Genomic DNA, 19,294 nt, shown 5'->3' on the forward strand with positions numbered 1-19,294 from the left:
CTGGACGGCGCCTCGACACATGTTTCTCAGTGACCCCTGTCGATGCAAACATCTGTCCCCCGCAAACTCCCACGGCATGGCTGCTCACTGGAGACTCATTGTATCAGCAACAGCATTTGACATTCTGACCCCAGCTCCAGGTGGGTTACCTCACAGCTGTAATGAACCAGGCGGCTTCGCTGCTAACACGCTGTCGTCGCACCATGGTTTCGGCCATCTCATGGTGAACCAGCGCAGCCAAACATTTTTAGCTACTTGCTCAGGCGAGAACATTAGCAGCAGTGAACCAGTGAGACAAAATTAGCATTTCTTTTTGCACTTTAAAAAGTTTTCTGCACGTTGCAGACCACATCTAACCATTTACAATGACCTCCACATACCAGGTGTAAAGCAATACTCCCCGTCAAGGATAGACAGATAAATGACACGAGGAGAGAAAGGCATTGAGCCAGATAGTTTTCCTAGCTCCAGGTAGCCCCTCATTAGCCCGGAGGCCAGAAAAGGCAGCTCCTGCTTTTTTGTCATGCTCTTGCAGGGCATTTATACAAGCCAGGGAGGAGGAGAGGGGTCCTCTTTCACTTGTGAAAAGGTGGAAACAGTCCTCACTGCCGGTATCTGTGATGAAAACGCCACCGTGGAGAATCTCCTCTGTGGAGATTAGCGGGGGGCACCGAGTCCCCGTTGGGATCCATTTCAGCAGGTTTATTAGGAGCCGTCATTCAACTCTGCGGCTGCACAGGCTGCAGCTGGAGTCATTACCACCTAATTGGATTCAAGCAATGAATACCATGTATATTAGGCCCAGTAACTAAGGACTAACTTGCACTTAACTTTAGGGAGGTCCTCAACCACAACAATGAGTTGACTCCTGATCCAATAAAGAGCTTTCAATATTATATTTTCGAATGTGAAAACAAACAAGTTTCTTCTCATTTCCATTAGTTTTTATGACTGTTACTATTTCTTAAAGGCCAGCTGGGTCAGAATTAGTAGCATTGAATGGTAAGAAAGGATATTGCAAATGATGCGATTGTCAATCACTGTTTTCTGGCGCCTCCCTCTATGCCAGGGTAAAACCTCAACACACCACAGTTGTTTCAATTTCATGACATTATCTACCTAAAAGAGACAAATATGCACTTTCGAACCAATTTCATGCCAATAGAGCTCTTTAAATGCCACACACTCTAAATTACAAGGCATTGAAATTACAAAGTGGATTCTTTTCGTTACAAAATTGGATACAAGACACTTTGGACTAATACCGGATACGTTGCAAGTCATTAAAGGTCAATTTTCAACTGCAAAAATGTATTTAAAAAGCCAAATGTCAAAGGGGTGTTTATATACCTGGGAAAATAAAATGTCCATTTATAAAAACAGTACAATTGGTGCATCCAACAAGAGGAACTCTGATGACAGAAGTTTCAATTTAATATAAAAATGGCAGGCAGTCATTACTTTGTTTTGAGCCGAGGAGGTGCTCCATGTAAACTCTGACTCAATCTGTGGCCCTGTTTGCACTTGGTCATTTCATGCGTTTTTCATATTCCGATCGGCAAAAAACACACAAAGTAACCAGGTGCAAACAGTCCAAATCCGTTTTGTCATCCGACTGGTTTTCGCATCGCATAAAACGCATTCGTCACGGACGTGCGAACAGAATGCGACTTCAGTCCACATTAACGACCGCCTACTCCACCCACCTCTCCCGTGTACGTACTTGGTCGGCACCCCACCTCCCGGCGTCGTCATTATAAAGTTACAAACAAGAAGCCAAAACAGATTAGACTTAGTTATAGACTCTTTTATTAGGATGCTAATAAATGTCATTCCGCATTAGCGTATTTTGTCAGCCGAGCAGCGGTCGCAGTTTCCCACATATGAGATTAAATGTGCGACGTTGCATCCGAAAATTTGCCAGCCACTGTTGATCCGAAAATAAAGTCGTCACCACTCTGTCCCACCAGTCGTTACTCCTCGTTCGGATCCATACGAGCTGCAGTAGAATTAAAACCAGTGACTTGATATAGTCCGCGAACAGGAAGTTGATTCTTATTCGCCGTCATGTAAAACTCGCCGTGGTTTTGCGCTTTACTGCCCCCAGTCGTTAAAAATGGAAATGACGCATGTGTCATTTGCATAGGTTGGCCGGGGGGGCGGGGGGGGGTGTAATGCGATCACAAATGGCACGCTCGAGACGCATGTTAATGCTACGTGCGAACAGATGCTTCGAGATCCGTTCTCGTGAATCCAATCACCCAAAACAGTTACAAGTGACCCAGTGAAAACAGGGCCTTAGATTTGCTGCCACAGGACACAGAAGGCTTGTTGTATTGTGCTTTGAAACAGGCCCTGTTTTCACTTGTGTTTGCCGTGTTTGCACTTGGTTACTTCGTGTGTTTTTTGCCGATCGGAATACGAAAAACGCATGAAATGACCAAGTGCAAACAGGGCCTTAGGTCTGAATGTATGCTCTTTCCAGAGGCGCATGAGGAGAAGAACTCAGGGCTGCTTTACACAGGATGCATGTTATCTCACTGCGCCTCACACTGACACAACTCAGCGCACTGATAGGGCCTGATCCACAGACCGGGAGTAGATCTATAAGCGGAAATATGTGATCACCAGCATGCAGACACAGACCCTCATCCGTTAGACCTACAGCAAAAACATCCCCTTGGTGAATTGAAGATATATCAAAGAGGTTCTTAACTCTTCACTGGATGGTCCACTGATAAAGGTTTTCGGAAAGCCCAGATCTATGACACATTAGCAGCTGTAAAACCGATCGTATCTCCAGGTCGCCTTCACAGGAACGAGACAGAAAAGCAGCCCCTCAACTTTGACGAACTTACTGGTCATCAGTGAGAGAAATGAAACCCTTCCTGTCTCCTTTCCCCCCTCGCTGTGCCTGATGTTGTTTTAAATTTTGCCGGGTTCTCCAACCCCAGCCCCCGCACCCCTCGCTCCCCTCCCGCCCCCCACCCCCTCCAAAGTAACGTCCTCCTCTCTCGCCTCTCTTGTCTCAACCTGAAACCTGGCAGGTTGTGACTGTGCACAGAAGGGCAATACATTCCAAGCATACCAAGGGGTCAGGGGACTAGAAGAGCCAATAGGTGGCCAGCTGACTGCCCAGTCCCCCCACCCACCCACCCACTGACAAGAAAGCTCTCTTAGGAAAAGAAAAAAAGGGGGAGAAGAAAAGTGGCAGGGAGGGCTGAGTGGTGAGTACCCTGTACAAATTGGCCTCAGGTAGCTCTGAGATTGCTCAGGTGCAGTCCGTCTTCATGAAGAGACTTGCTTCTTCAGTCAGTGTAACCCCCCCACCACTACTACCTCCCCCCGCCACCCCCACCGCCTCAATTTACAGCACATTTTTGGAATTGCTTCAGCTGAGCCAAGATACACTGCGAGATTTAGACTAATTAGATAATAGGCTGCATCTTAGGCAGGCTGAGGGATGTTTATTGCATTGAGGTGGGTGTGGAGGAGGCCTCTGTCTTTTATCCATGTGTAAAAAAAAAAAAAAAAAAGAAGGAAAAAAGAGAGAAGAAAACAAACTTGCACTGCCATGCATGTTAGAACCGGTTTTCATCTTGCAATTTTTTTTTCCTCTCCCCTAAATATTCACACCCCAGTTTACTCCGTTAATGAGGAACAGGGTAGCACGGAGCTGTGTGGTGAGGTGGGACAGAGCTGCAGCCAGACGACGAGGAGGAAACAGACGGGGCAGTAAAGTCAGTGCTGCTCAAACACGGGACACAATGTCTGCACGCTGCGGTGCTTCTTCAGAGAGTCTGAAGACTCCACAGCTGCATGGATTCGACCGCGGACGACAAATCTGCTGTTACTTTTCCGTTTACCTTTTATCGTAAATATACTAACGCGCCTTGCAAGAACTTGGACCAATTACCTAAATATTCAAAGTGGGAAACGGCTTTTAATGCGTCCATTTCAGTCAATGATCTCAAACAGAGAGAAGCATCATCGTCTCTCTTCAGATTAAAGATTCACTTCCCTAAATTCTGAGGTAAGTGTGAATGACTAAATACATCCAAAAGCAGTCAAGTGCAGGAGCTTGAGACGGTCAGTGTAAAACATTGCCGCAAAACATTAACTGATGACCCAAGTAGGTGGTTCTTATAGTGGAGAGGTTACTTTTTTTCCCCCATCAATGACCTCAATGTGTCAGGTGAAGGAGGAAGTTCAGACAGTAAAAGTGACTGACAAAAATAAAGCAAACACTTCTATACGTGCCAACATTCTGGCCCATGTTTGGTGTTTCAGACTTCTTAGTAAGAGCCCTTGATGAGCGGAGATGACTGAACTTGCAGAGACAGTCACGCCTTTTGGGAGAGACACAACTTGGTGACAAATGAGAAGATGGATTCAACCTCAGAGCTTCTGAAGTTACACCTCCAACAGACAATTAGACCTTTTTTCCAGGACTGAAACAACCAGGCAGAGCCTCGCTAAGAGCAGACGAGTGCACCGACCCATGAGTGGAGCCATAATGAGCCCCTTGAAGGTGAGCTTGCTGAATTTCTATCCTCAGGACGGCTTATCTGCTTTGTTTTAGTGCATCCTTTGGTTTGACCCTGTAAACGATATCTCTGCTTTTATCTCTTTGTCCCCCCATCTTTGCCACAACCCTGTGGAGCCGTGGAACCCTTCTAGGGTTGCCTACTGCAGACGGTAACTTCACCCCTCGGGAGACCTAGTGACGACCCCAAATTGATCAAGTGTTGGCTTGGTCAGCGCTGAATTACCAGCCAATCAATCGGGGAAATCAGTGAAACGCACTCAAATCTCTGCCGCTTTGGACGGAAACTGCAGTGACCCCCACACCTTGGCAGTGCCGGCGACGACGCGGAGGAAGTGTGGCCCTGTCAAAGTTGCAGGTTTTTTCTACCAGCACCGCTGCTTCAAAGCCAAGCGAGCACAGATAACAGCGAGTTATGTGTGCGCCGTGTGATCGCGGATGCGGAAGGATGAGGAGTGAGGGGCACTGTAATTGTCCCAGGGAAATCCTACACTAAGCGGTGATAACCAGTCTGGGACACTTTCATTAAAGAAACTACAGGGCGGCGTGGCGAGACAGGAAGTGCATGTCACATACACACTTGGAAGCTGCAAAAGCCTTGACACACCGACAATAGGTTTGGTTGAATAGTGAGTTCCAACAAATCAAAGTGGAGTTGTTCACGGTTTTACTATACTTGCTGTCGATAAAGTGCAAGTGTTACAGGTCAATGAATGACTTTATGGGGAAACACAAACCCACTTGTGTCTTGGGTGATTCGGAAAGTGGAGCAAGCTGAGCCATAAAGTGATGCTGAACTCCACAAATTTAGAAATAGGAAGGACGTCAGAATGTTTACCACAATGAACCATTAATTAATCCAGAGCATAGGAGGAAGTTCAAAAGAGGCTGAGAGCTGATTCACTGTATCTCGCTAAGGACTGAGAAATATTTAACTTCGTCCCATGAACACGGAGCTCGGACACCAGAGTGTGCAACCAATTTGTTGGGAGTCTTAGTTCAGGCAATAAAAGGCAGAAGTTAAAAGAGGAAGCTGCGCGAAAAAGGAAACATATTTTCTGAAAATCCTCAAACTGTCACAATCTGACAATCGTGTAATTTAGAGCCCCATCAAAACATTTTTTTTTTAAATATTCGACCGAACATAAGTCAACACGCTTTGAAAAAGCCCCATTTCGACACTAACAAGAAAACGAACAGATGGAACGAAAGCGCTGCGCTTTTTTTTTTAAACACCTGCAGAGCACCGGGTGCTACGCTTGGAGGTTAAAAAACAAAAACAAAAACAAAAACACACACACACTAGCAGGAAAACACCGCAACTGCTCAACAGGTAACCCGAGAGCCGTCTGCCGACAGGCGATGAACGCAGAATTCCGCAGAATCTCAATAATCGAATTCTAATGGAGCAGCAGCGGTCGTGGCGACGCTCGCGCCGAGGCAGGTGCGCGACGCGCTCCAAGTCGAAAACGCGGATGTAATAAGTTTGTCTCTCCGGACGCGAGCAGCCTTTACTTACAGGTACTTTTTGGAGCCCTGCGTCTGTTGATGCAGCGCCACGGAGAGTCCGAAGAAGCTGCCTTTGGTTGGGCCTTCTTTGAGGACGGGGAAGCGCTCGTCGATGTTAAATCCAGCGCACGGCGGCGTCCCGTGGTACACGGCCAGGAGCGCGCAGAGCAGGAGCCCGACCGGCGTCATGCTCGGCCCCGCCGTCATCCCTCTCGACTGGTCGGCGAGCGAAAGATCCGGAGCCGCTGAGCACCGACAGGTTGGTTTCTTCTGCTGCTGCCTCTCACAGGACCCTCCTTCCCATCGGAGAGGCTCCGCTCGGCCCGCGGCGCTCTGCGTAAATGGCGAGGTGTCTTCGGTCGGCGCAGTTCTCTGTTGCCCCACTCCTCCTCCTCCTCCTCCTCCTCCTCCTCCTCCCGCTGCTCTCCCCACCTCTCTGGCCCGCTCGCACTCGCTCCCGCTCCGAGGCAAGTGCACGTCCGCGGAGTGTGTGATTAGCTGTGACAAACCTCCGCATCCCCTCCCCCCCTCTTTCTCCCCTCGTATTTCTTTAAGCACTCACACGTACCTGTTCTGCCTGACAACAGTGAAAACACACACACACACACACACACACACACACACACACACACACACACACACACACACACACACACTTCCCCAATGTTTTGTGGCAGAAAGGTTCAATATCATCCAAAATCTACTACAGTTACAATCTACCAAAATTATCTACAATCGACAGTCAGCACTTTGTGATGTCACAGATGGAGGGATGGTTCATCAATACCTCTTCCAGGTAAGTGACTACACCTCCTCCAGACTGACATTGGCTCCACCCTCTGAAGGCCTCCTTGTTTTTGTCTCGACTTGGAAGGTCCAACAAAGCAGCAATTTCCGTGAAGTATTGCAGAGGCTCTAAACTGAGGGGTAAATACACTGAGTTGTTTCTGGGATAAGACGTCAGGCAAGGTGAGGTAATAAGATGCAGAAATGAGTGTGTTATGAAACCTTTCATTTTTAATGCAGAAACTGTGGGGCCTGAAAGTTTTCAAAGAAGCTGGTCCACAGACCTTTCAGTTTCGAGATGCAGAACATCAGTCTTGTAGAAAACTGAAGAAAGCAAGATGTATCAGCTTATTGAAGGAATCAATTAACCATCAGTTGTGGCAAAACCAGGAAGTGATTACTGAAGGCTTTTCTTAAAACAAACCACACACACAAACATTGATGAAGAGGGGAAAGAAAAAAAAGGAAGCAACAGGAAGTCTAGCTAATGCTAAAGAGATTAGCACAGACTCTGCAGTCAAAGTTGTTCTGCCAACAGGATGGAATTTTAACTTCTTGCAAAGACACATGGCGGAGGATGTTCTCAGTCCGAGAAGATGTTTTTCTTCAAACTTTTGCAATGTTTTTGTTGAATACCACGAAGCATCCCATGGGGCAAACACACACCTAGCGTTGCCTCTCGCACCAATTAGAAGCCAAGCGCTGTTGCTTATCTGATTCGATTGCTCTGAAAGTTACAGACAGACGGTTTGAGACTAATCACCTATTTATGGGTCTTGCCTTATCACACCATATACGTAAATATCTAAATGATGGCTTGGCTTTAGCTTAATGCAAGATAGTATTTGGGATTAAATGATCACAGTCTGACCTCCGTGCAGAGCTCGTCCAGGCCAGGCGGCCTACACCCTCTCCAATACCAGCTCCCTTGTGACAGCCACTCTCTTGTCCTTCGCCCCAGTGCCTATCACCTCCGGCTCGCGGCAGGCACTTCATTAAACCCTTAATCCCCACACAGAGTTCACATAGCAGGCCACAGCCAAATCCCTTCACACCCCTCCGCCCCTCAAACCCCCGAGGTTGCGTTTCATGTCCCCAGCGATGTCCAGTCTAAAATCTGCCGTCCCTTGACCTCCTCTAATTGACTCCCACTCTGGGACGCCTCATGCTTGGGGAGTTCCCGAACTATCTTCCCCACTGCTGAGAAATAATACCCATCAAATGTTTCTATGTGTCTTTAACTTCCCACTGGTCAAATGACTGACCAGGGATTCAAGATATTTTGTTTTGTTTTAGTTTCTTTTAAATACCCCTATACACAATACGATTTTGAATGTATCATGATACGAAGAAGCGTCGAATGGACAAACACCTCAACCGACTGGTCGGAGCACATTCCAGAGATCGCTACAGGACTTTATCTTGTCATCTTTGATGCGGCTCATATCTGTGTCTGTCACTGCTCCAAAAACATGCTGCCTACTCATTCAGAGTCCGACGGGTCAATTCATCTCAACATAGGCTTTGTGTTTGCCCCATTTTATTTAGTCCTAGTCAGCAAGAGTCTATCTATCTCTCTTGCTCTTACTTTTTTTTTTTAAGCCCAAAGGTGAGCGAACAACACGCCAGTGTGTACATTGTCAACATCCTGTCGTGGCCTTAACAGGATAGGCATCTGTCGCCGACGCTGAACAGATCAGGTGCGGTTGTGCACCGAGTGCGACTTCACCGCCTGACCGCCTCCGATGTGACACAAGACAACAAAACTTTCTGTCACAGAGGAATTCAAAGGAAGAGTGCAGTGGCCTCCTCATTCTTTTTTTTCACGACATGCTTGATTTTGAATTCCCTTGGGAACCCCGATAAAAAAGTGTCCCCTTGGGAGAAGTAACAGCTGCTCCTGGCAAACATCTTTCTCTCTCTATTAAAAGATAAAAAAGTTTTGCCTTCAGTTCCTGCGCAGCCTTACAGTCTGGAGACAAACTGTTCTGCCCTTTAAAATGTGTATTCCCCAGACCCCCCCCCCAACCCCACTGTAAGCCAACACCAGGCTCTGTGAACCCGACGGGACAAAGACCTGGGAACCGTCCGCAGCTCCGGGACCCCAACCCACAGTACACACAAGGAGGGTAATTTACTGTTTATCTGGCCGCTTCCTGTATTTTACCCAAAGCCACCGCCGTCCTCCTCCGCCGTCACACTGGCCCCGAAATTAGAGGAAACCCCTCTCGTCTGATTTTACATGTGTTTCCCTTTTTCCGCAACGCAACGCGCGTTTATTGTCAGAGTCTGAGCCTTCATGCTAATGCAGCTTTGCTTTGTGGCTTGTCAAATATCCAGCGTGGTGCTGCAGGCTCCTCTCAAGGCGCCCTTTGATGTGCGTTGGGACGGGATGGTTTGAGTGGGATGCTGTGCAGCATGCGGCTCCTGATGAGAATGTGCGATAACCCAAATGGACTGGCGATGAGCAAACGTAAAGACTGACGCCGTCTATAGGCTCCATTATTGTCCCATTAGCCTTATCTCCCGGCCTTGTTACTGCCCTCACTCAATAGGCTTTGTATTAAATCCTCGGCTAATAACACATATATAGAAATTTTCTGCCTTTTTCGGCGTGAATAAACACTTGTCAATAATAAAAAACAAAGAATCAGTGGCTGAAAATATCCAGATGCGAGCTTCCTGTTGAATTTTTGGTGAATCATGAATCGTGTTCGACCCCCAGGCCTGAAAAACATAACGCGGAGCAGCAGCAGCAGCAGAAGAAGGACATTGGTTGAATATGAAACACAGCACGCTCTCACAGCGAGACCTCGCCGTGCGCTGACGACAGGCCAAGGCGTTGCCATGGAACCGGGGGTTGCAATGAAGCCGTGCGATAGGAGTGTTGATCGCAAGACAGCAAGGTCTGTTTAGACTCCTGCCGAGGCTCAGATGACCTTTTCCCAGGAATTAAACATGACAAGCTCGGCACTATTTACTGAAACTCGTAGTTTATCAGAGGAGTTTATGAACATTGCAGCTCCCACCTCCCACTTATTTTCAGATCTTTAATTCTCTCCCAGTGGGGCAGTCAAAGACAACATTTTAAAAAGTACATTTAGCCCTTTGTTCAAAGCCACCCTTTTTCTTCTTTTTAAAAAAAGCCCAGCTTTAGTCCTCTGTTGCTTTGCCAAATCTTTCTAAAACTTCTGAAACTAGACAATAAGCAGGCGGTCTTGAGGCGGCCTCAGTAAGTAAAACTACTTTGGGCATTAGATGAAGTGTCAACGTTGGCAGCGCTGTCAAGCGCTTACAAATGAACAGCATTTGTAAGAAGGCTATTAAATGTGTAACATGGCTGCAAAGTAATAGCATGCTGCTAACAAATGTTTTTGCATGTTGGGGGTATAACCCCCTGTTGCCAGAGCTTTGCAAATGATGCACATCTCAAAGGTGTTGTCTTTACAAGTAAAGTAAAGTCACGGTTTGAGGTGCTTTTGTCTTGCGGCCACGAAGACTCTTCATTCCAAATCAAACAACGGAGCGTGCACCCGACAACATCTGCCAAAGAATCAACATGCGGAATTATTAGCTGAGAAGGAAAACTATTCCAAGGAATCCAGTCACTGGACCAGTTCTAAATCCCCATCTTGTGTTGGACATATGTTCCTGCTAATACTATACATGTAATGTGGAACAGCTGTCCTGGTGGTCATATGATACCTCTGAAACAAAGCTTCTCCATGCGAAAATTCAGTTTTTTACGACTTTTTGTGTGTTTCCGCCGTGTGATGGAGTGAATACATGTGTGCAGTGTGCCTGTCTGTATAAGGAAGGTCTGAGACACACAAGTCTCCAGTTCGTGCAAAGTGTAGGAATGTATAGCCCGGGGGCTGGGGTGTGTGGCCACCAGCTCACTCGCTCGCTCGCAGGAGTCTAGTGGCACCTGTTTTTCCGCCTGGCTCTGAGGCAGACTCAGCAATTGGGAGACAGCGGGTCGCACTCGCTTGTGTTGTGGAAACAAAACAGCTGCTACACAAACTCACGCTTTGGTGTCACCTGCGCAACAATGAAACCTCCACAATGTCTTTATTGCTGAGATGGACCTGAGTTTAAAGCTGGGTAGAGGGTGGTATTAGTTTTATGAGACACTGACAGCACAAGGCAGTGTTCATTAGCCCAGTTAGCATCAAGACTTGAACCAGGTGACGACTGCCCCGCCTCAATTTTAGCCAATTAAAATTACACATAAGGCTACTGGAATGCCTCACAAACTAACAGGCTATGAATTGGTGTAAAACGGTGTTGCATGTGTGGTTGGGCCGTCTAGGTAGAGTGAACTAAATATCCAAATAAAAAAATAAAAATAAGAAATAAATTTGATTTAGTGAATTCGCAACACTGTTAAGTATGTGATTAAGCCTTTAATAAAGGGATTTCTCATTAGGTTCGTAATTACAATGCAATTGGTTTTTATTTATGTTTGAATTTAACTTCTATCTGTTACTTCTATCTGTGAGTATGTGTGAGTGTGTGGACATATAGAGGAAAAATCTTTGGTTTGACCTGCTAGTGTCTGGTGTCAAGGTGCAAGAATAAACAAAACAACAAACAAGCACATATGGCTGAGCGTTGAATATTTCAATACCTTGGGAATCTACTCCCAGTTTTTAAGCACACCTAGGAACAAAAATAAGTCACTGGTGGCAAGGAAAATCTAGAACCACTCAGAAAATAAAGCACCCTCCAAAGCTCTTTGCATTTTTTTTTTTTAGACATAGCTTTAAATGTGATGGGAAGGCACAAAAGAGAAAATAATTCATTGAGGGCTGAAAATGAATCCAACTAGAGTGCCGTACAGGGGTGCCCTCACAGCTGTTTAATCATTAAAGAGGGAGTCACTCCTCGCAGCATTCCTCCATAAACACTTTTGTGCAGAGAAGGTCGGAGGTAAAGAAGGACCTTTGAAGGGAGGCCGAGTTTGATCTGGCTTTTTGCCCGGAGGACCGATAAACTTGGGCACAACCGTTCAGTCTGCAAGATATACTGTAGACACAGTAACTACTGAAACAAAGTGACTAATTTTCCCTTCCCTCCCTCCCAGGTAGCTAACATGTCAGCCTGGAAATACACCCCTGTTGGGGAGTAGGCGGGTTGAAAGAGCCGTGTATCTCTGGGGAACAACACCTGACTGACCTTTAGCCGCAGCTCAACCACAACAGTGTTGTTTTACTCAGACAATGCCTCGTATTCAGATAAGCTGCAGCTCGTACTAAAGGTCAGCTGCTCTTTTCCCCTCCAGTCAAGACACATAAAGTCATAACTTGATACTTAACCAAGTGAAGCTGAAAACCAACACCCACGGTTTACTGATGGTGTAGTTACCTCTTCCCAGGAATCAATTGAAGGAATCATATCAACGTTTTACTTCCGTTGCAGTTACCACACTTTATTCGCCACAGCCTTGTTCCTCAAAGGTATTAATCGTTGTGTGTTGGCAATATTGGCTAACAATTGTTTCTGCATGTTTCTGCATGTTTCAGCATGACAAAACAGGAGATTATGTTCCTATCTGCGTCAGCTTGATGTGATTTTTGAGAGTGCCGCTGTTATTCAGCTGGGATAATGGGTGAACTCGTGGACCTGTGTGTGTGATGCATTGTGGGCAGGCGGTTGGGCGAGCGCTGCGACTGGGCCTAATGCAATCGGGTGGACAGAGAACAGAAAAATGGTGCAATCTGGAGGACGATGGCAAGTAAATCTGAGCAGCTCCCGCCGCCACTCTTCCTCCCTCCCGCGGCAGTGTGAGCTGCTGTGATTTAAAGCGCTCCCGATACAGAATCCCTTCCTGTCTGTCGAGAGTACCGTATGCGAGCGGCTCCTCTGGTCATCCCTCAGACCTCCTGCAAACACGGATTTCTTTTTGAGTCTTTTTCTGCCTTTTTTGCCGGCTTGTACAGCCTGCAGATCAACAGCATGGACACGAAAGAATGGGTTTGTTGTCTCACGACATGTGTGCTGGGTTGTCACACTGTCAGATTCAACTGGCAAATGTTGTGATGTTCAATACAGCGAAAACTTCGAAACCGTCTTTGAGCACAGAGGCAAAGTTTTCATGGCAACAAATGTGTCTGGAAGTGTGTGAAAACTGCTGGGTCGGTGCACGCTGCGTGTCTGTGTGTGCCCTTCTCAGCCGCCTGTGTGAATGCAGCGCCAGGCTCTTTGTTTCCTACCACAAGCGGGGCTGCGCTCTACCGACCTGCACATTTTCCACTCAATTGAATGGCCCCTGCAAGATCATTAAATGTCCATTCACGGTGGCAGGGACTCAGCAGTAAGGGCAAAGGCAGAGGGGCCTGTTGTAGGGGGGAGTGCGGTCCCTGAAGCAGTGGGTGGTACAGCCTTCAAGTGAAGCACCTGAGACCAGCACTGTCATGATTTTAAAAAGAAAGAGTCCAACAGAGTAAACCGGATTTTGTTCTTTTGGTGGACATCAGAACTTTCATTTCCTTTTCAGGTTATTGAAAGATGCTCTAGATGCCAGTGGTTTCCCAAATCCTCTTGGCTTTATCTCACATATCCATCGGACACAGAGCCCATAGAATGCATTTGATACCAGGAGGCAAAACTTGGAAGACGGTAAGGCGAACCCTCTTTGATGTCACGTTCAGATGAGATTAGGATTGCCAACTGACAAACCAGATTTAGAATCAAAGTAATGTATCCCGTATTGAGTTTGTCCCATATTTCCTTGAGAATCAAAAATAAGCAGTAAACTCTCCTTCCCCCATCGGATGGATGGAAGGATGTACAGATTGGGAGTTGGGAGTGTTCCAGAAAAACAGGACGCAAGATAGGCAATCCTAGATGGGACGAGTGTTTTGTGAGTTTAGCTAGGTGATTAGCTAGTGCAATTCCATTAGCAGCTATATTAACCCAACTCCTGCCAAAGTGCAGATATATAGAAATGACATCAGTTCTCATTCTAAACTGATACTGCAAAGTCAACTAACCTCTTTCGCTATTTAATTATTCTTAAGGTGTGTTCACTCTGACGTTTCTTTAGCCGGTACTTCAAATTGTAAACGTTTATCTACAGATTAGGCAACACATTGTGAACTGAACTCTCAGCTGACTGAATACATGGAATTTTATTTCATTAAAGCTGCCTCTCTCTGTCTTTTCAAGCCTCTCCACATCTGTCAACAACGCCCTGCCTAGGGGAAATGAACCCTCACAAGTTGGCTACTTCTGGCTGGTGTATATCCCCCAGTTTCCTGGGCTAAAGCTTGTGTCCTCATCACTTCCCCGAGGACACAAGCCAGAACTAGAGAAAGAAAGAAGCGAGGAAGGCAGTGAGAGGAGATTCATCGCCTGGAGGCAAATATTTAAAGAGAAAATTAACTTGTGGTCAGCCGGATTGGCAAAGTCTGGAATCGGCTGTTTCAAAATGACTTCAGGAGACGCCTGACTCACTCGGCTCTGTTTGATTTGAGGGGATGGGCAGGCAGTCTGTGTGAGGTGGAGGTGAGAGACCACGTTGGAGTTCTTGTGTAAGCTGAGCAGGCGAAGAAGGTGGGGAGGGTGGAAGATGAGCGGGAACTCCCAAAATCTGCCGTGCTCGGGCATGCCTGCAGAGATGACGGCTCTCTGGGTTTTGTTAACAAGCCCACCAAATGACTGGGTGGATGTTTCACACAAGAGTTTTCTGTGATTTTCTGCTTACACAAGATTTCCACTCAAAGGCACATGAGCACATTTGTTCTCGGCACTTGAATTTGGTTTATTGCTAACAAAAGTATCAGATACTTTTTCCTTATCGTAAATTCCAAAGTTTCTAACTTTTTTTTTAACTTTTAAAATGCATACTTTTATTGAATAAAGAAAATCGTTATTCATTTATGAAGATCACTCAGTACTTCTTTTTTAGCTCTCACCTCCCATAATGACAGAGCGTAAGATCACACAGATTGCGTGAAGGTCTCCTGACATGGACCACTTTTTGCTCCTTGATGGAGATGAACACTAGTGTCGGAACGGCTGTGGATTTAGTCGTGAGATAATCAGCAGATTGAGGGGAGCAATTTCATCCCGTCCTCACTGTGGTTTTTGGTCTGAGCCAAAACAAACATGCGCGGATCAGGGTGGAGCTTCCTGCTTAGAATCCTGGGAGAGGGCATCTCAACCCAGCAGAATGGGGACGAGACTTTCTGTAGCCAAGGATACACGGCTGCTCCGCCGTGATAACCGCCAACAGTGACGGCAACACAGGGGTGAGAGGTCCTGCGCCATGCTGCTCTGTGCCTGCAAATGTTGAGGTTGCAACATTAAAAAACAAAAAGAATAGTAATAATACTAATGAGTTGCTTCTCTTAAAACACAAACAACTATTCAAACTTATTTCCAGAGCACAAAGCGTGCCATTGCACTGTCTGGCAGCCCCGCGAGAGTGCAGCCCGAGTGAATACGCAAGCCTGAGAGGAGGGTGAACAAAGGGGCGGTAATCAAAGAAGTCCCTCTCCTTCTTTTGATGGCTCCCCAAACAGCTGTTTCCACGGGCCGCTCTTACCCATCCACTCTTGGCAAAAGTGGGCCCGTAGAGAATGAGCGCATTCTTGTCGGCGGGGCCGGGGTTGCCAGGACGAGACACTTGTGCGGATGCCTCAGTTGCTGGGGTCCTGCGTTGGTCTGCCAGCTGAGTGGGGAAAGAGATGGAGAGGAGTCGCAGGAGGGGATGGGGATGGTGCTGCAGGAGCATGGGAGTGTCATTCAACTTCAGAAAGAGAACCAAAAGGAAAAAGAAACCCTGACCAATCGCAGCAAAGATACGAGTAAAAGTTGAAAATACGGTCCACTTATGGTTACACTTTGGCGGATTTGTGTAAAAGAACCAAACGCACAGACCAGTTGGTTGTCCCGATGCCACTGTCCGCCCACGCTCCAGTCGGGCCAGACCGCTCAATTAGCAGAGTGCACTGTTGCAAATGCTGATTGACATGGAATGCCGAGCAGGTCAGAGGACGGTTGTCTCCATCCAGGAGCGTGTTTTGTTTGTGCTCAGCCGTTGCGTGAACGCACGGCCGGCTGCAGACTGAGTGCACGGTGAAATTTGCAGCCACGGCTGAGACGCCTGACTTGCACTGACCATGAAGGTTGCATGTTCAATACCCACCCGGGGCCTTTCTGCATGGGTAGCGCTATAGCACTTTCTTGCCACTAGATGGTGCTAAATCTTACACAGTGGGACTTAGAGAGTATCTTTCTTTAAAACACCATTTCAACAAGATGCCACCACATTACCTGTGCCAGGCTTTCATATGGACTCAGATCAGCCAGCTCATTTTTGTGTAACCATGGGATGCGAAATACAAAAACACCCAGAAGGGTTGCTGTGGAAGACTGAACCTTTCCAACCCAAAGGAGAACAGCTGCCATCAAGATTGGAAAAAGAAAACATAATCTCAGACGATCTGAAGGGACACCAGTGCAGAGGAAACAAGCCGTACTCGGCGGGGTGCACACAAGGACTGCTGGCTACGATGACAGAGAAACGGGGGCCATTGGTTCTCCTTTGAAAGCAGCAGCAAGCCGATTGCATTGGATCCAGCAGGAGAACCAGCGGGGGGTGGAAGCAGAGCTGCAGGGAGCTCGGAGCTTCAGAAGGTGTTTGGACTGTGTTTGTGTGCATTTTTTGTGCATTTGGTGGGAAGAGGGCATGCCCCTTAACATCTGGCAACATGTGTCTTCCATTACAGTTTGGACTCATTCGACAGCTGTGGACCCTGGGGAGCGTATTACCCAGACCTTACCTGCTCTCTTTCCTGTGCTCCCCTGCAAGTGAACACACACACACACACACACACACACACACACACACGTTTGTACAGGTCGCTGACCTGACAAGGAGCAGCCTGAGAACAGCGAAGCCCCAATCGCATGTCTCTGGGCCAACTTACAAGTCCACCGGGAGGCTGGAAAGACCATTTGTCCTGGAGAAATCCTACATCTAGTCAAGTATTTTTAGTCTGGAGGGATGGTAAATTGGAGTTATACATGTTAAGCCAGTGCCTGGCTGATGTGTTTAGCAGCTTGGGCCTAACAGAGACAGAAATCCGGAGACATTCAGATGTTTACGAGAGTAAAACTAATTTTTTCTCTTGGTTGACTTTTCCTGTCTGCACGCACAGATCTGCGTCACAGATGCGATTCAGGGACATTAACTCGTTGGCTTTTTTCTCTTGTTATCTATAATCAGCTTTGAAGATTGAGGAAAGCAGGGAGGAATGGCAAAGCGCGGAGTTAGCAGTTAACAGACTTCCAAGCCCTCCCGCTCTGTGAGCGGAGCGGCCATTCAGTCGGGTCGCCACAACCTCTAGCCGGTGGCGCTTTTGTTATCTGGAGGAGCCCGGCCTTGAAGTTTACAAAGGCAGATTAAATTGCACTGATGGTTGCGGGGGCGTAGGAAGTCGTGAGGAGTGGTTTACTTGGTGATGTCAGCACAGACCCCACCCCCAAAAACCGCCTTCCTCTCCTAATTAAAGTTTAAACATCCTCGCCAGTGTAGGTGTGCATGTGTGGGATACCGTAGTCATTATTGCAATGATGGAGCCCCTGTCACATGTTTATGTGGTTAGGGAGCCAAACATCACAATCAGCGAACCTATAGATGTCTCCATGGTCAGGTTAGTCAGTGTATATAGTAGTGTATAACTACAACATAAGGGAATACAAAGGAAGGGAAGAGGAGAATATGTCACGGCCTCAGCCATTGTCACCCTCTTGAATTTTTGCCTCGTTATCCACGAGATGACTGACCAGAAAACTTGACAAGTTGTCAATGCAATGAAAAGTACTCGCACTGCATGCAGCACAAAAAGAATGCCTCTAGTGTAATGTACCGGATGTACATAAGAGATCTGGCAACAGAGTAGTCCCTGCTTAGTCCGTAATTATCATTGTCTCCTCTTCCATGTTGGAACCAGGCCAGTTGCTCCACTTTTACTCACTGCAGTAGGAAAGTACAAAACACATCCCTGAAAGCCGTCTCACGTTACCGTGTTCCATGGGTTCAATTGGCTGGGCGTAGAGAGTTCATCTGACCGTGCGCAGGATCGATTTTCACGCGCCAATAGAACATTTTCTGAGAGGACAAAAAGGAGTCGAGAACACTAGACATTTAAAGACGACGAGGGAGGTTTTTAAAATGCTCTGTCTGTGAGTTTGTGCATACAGGCTGCCGGGGGGTAGTCTCCCCCGGTGTCCGGTGTCTGGAGTGAAATGTGTGAATCAAAGACATGCAGATTACGGGGTCTGGCCTGTGAGGGCTTTTCCAGGGCATAATCGGAGGATCTGACCCTTCTGTGCAGCTGGATCGCCAAGAGGTTGCAAGCCACAAGACTCACGCATCCATCTTACCGGCCTCCAATCCAGAAATGTGTTGGAACTTCGTTCAGTATATCATAATCCATCACATAGCGAAAACAGGAGGTGGCTCCTGCAAGCCACCCTTGAAAGGCAAAGACAGAGCAGTGACCCCAAGACTGACTGAAAGCCATAAGTCGCATAGTGGCATAGATGCATTTATACGAGAAGAAAGAACGGCTTTGAAAGCATTTCTTGGTAATACGGATGATCACACTTGAATGTATTTTTTCCATTTTCAGGCCTCAGACTGGCCCACATTAGTTCAAAAACAATTATAATAAAACAATTCACCAAGAAGAAATGCACTCAATATTCAGATTATATGCTGTCCAAAATATTACAATTTTAATATCCATATGTATGGACGGGGATTGTGCAACTTTGCATGTATTTTGTTACATGTGACAAATAAAGGCCTCGTTCAGTCATTCATACATACATACATTCATTCATTCAACTTTTGGACAGAATGCGCATACGTTCATCAAAATCAGAGACGTGGAGATGCAGGAGGGGGAAAATTTACACAACTCTGCCACCTGCTGCTTGTGATTGGATATTACAATCATGTGATCTATCGCACAGGACCTGGGAGGTCAAAGCCATTTTAATGACGATGATGATTAAAAAGTAACTGGATGTGCTCGTTCAGTTGAGAGATTGTTGGATATATATTGTTAAATTTCACTTTGGTTGTGCTGGTGAAACCATAGGTTAGTTAACAAATTGGGAGTGCGGTCACCAAGTGCCTCCGAGTTCAGGATGCAGTTCAAGTTGTTTCAATTCAGGAGAATGTATGGCTGATATGGGTTGTTTCACTGGTTTTTCCTTCTAGAAAAAAAGTAAACCCAAACATATAAGGCTTAGCTTAGCATGGTTAAATTGAATTCCAAACGATATAAATATTACAAATTAAATCAACCAGAATGCCACAACATTAACAAACAAATATATGAAACAAGAACTTACGAATAACACAGTGCCAAACGATTTGGTAGACGGCTGCAGGTGCAGTGAGAGGAAGACACACCTGCAGCCACTCATATT

The 19,294-nt window shown here is 46.6% G+C and overlaps 1 protein-coding gene across 2 annotated transcripts in view; it reads right to left on the bottom strand.

The window, feature by feature from the left end:
• The window catches only part of itga3b (integrin, alpha 3b), a 41,860-nt gene extending 22,566 nt beyond the window's left edge, over window positions 1-19,294 (bottom strand). Inside the window, exon 1 of one of the 2 annotated variants that reach the window (XM_076034580.1) lies at window positions 19,217-19,294. Coding sequence is in view for 1 of the 2 variants with exons in the window: in XM_076034579.1 (XP_075890694.1) it covers window positions 6,066-6,262 (197 nt within the window). In the remaining variant the exon portion in view is untranslated. Of the gene's footprint in view, window positions 1-6,065; window positions 6,470-19,216 lie in introns of those variants that run through there. The other variant, XM_076034579.1, reaches the window with a different exon arrangement.

The sequence above is a fragment of the Nelusetta ayraudi genome, unplaced genomic scaffold, assembly GCF_046127955.1.
Source record: "Nelusetta ayraudi isolate G7.1 ecotype Tasmania unplaced genomic scaffold, CSIRO-AGI_Nayr_v1 ptg000042l, whole genome shotgun sequence".
In the NCBI taxonomy this organism is placed as follows: domain Eukaryota; kingdom Metazoa; phylum Chordata; class Actinopteri; order Tetraodontiformes; family Monacanthidae; genus Nelusetta; species Nelusetta ayraudi.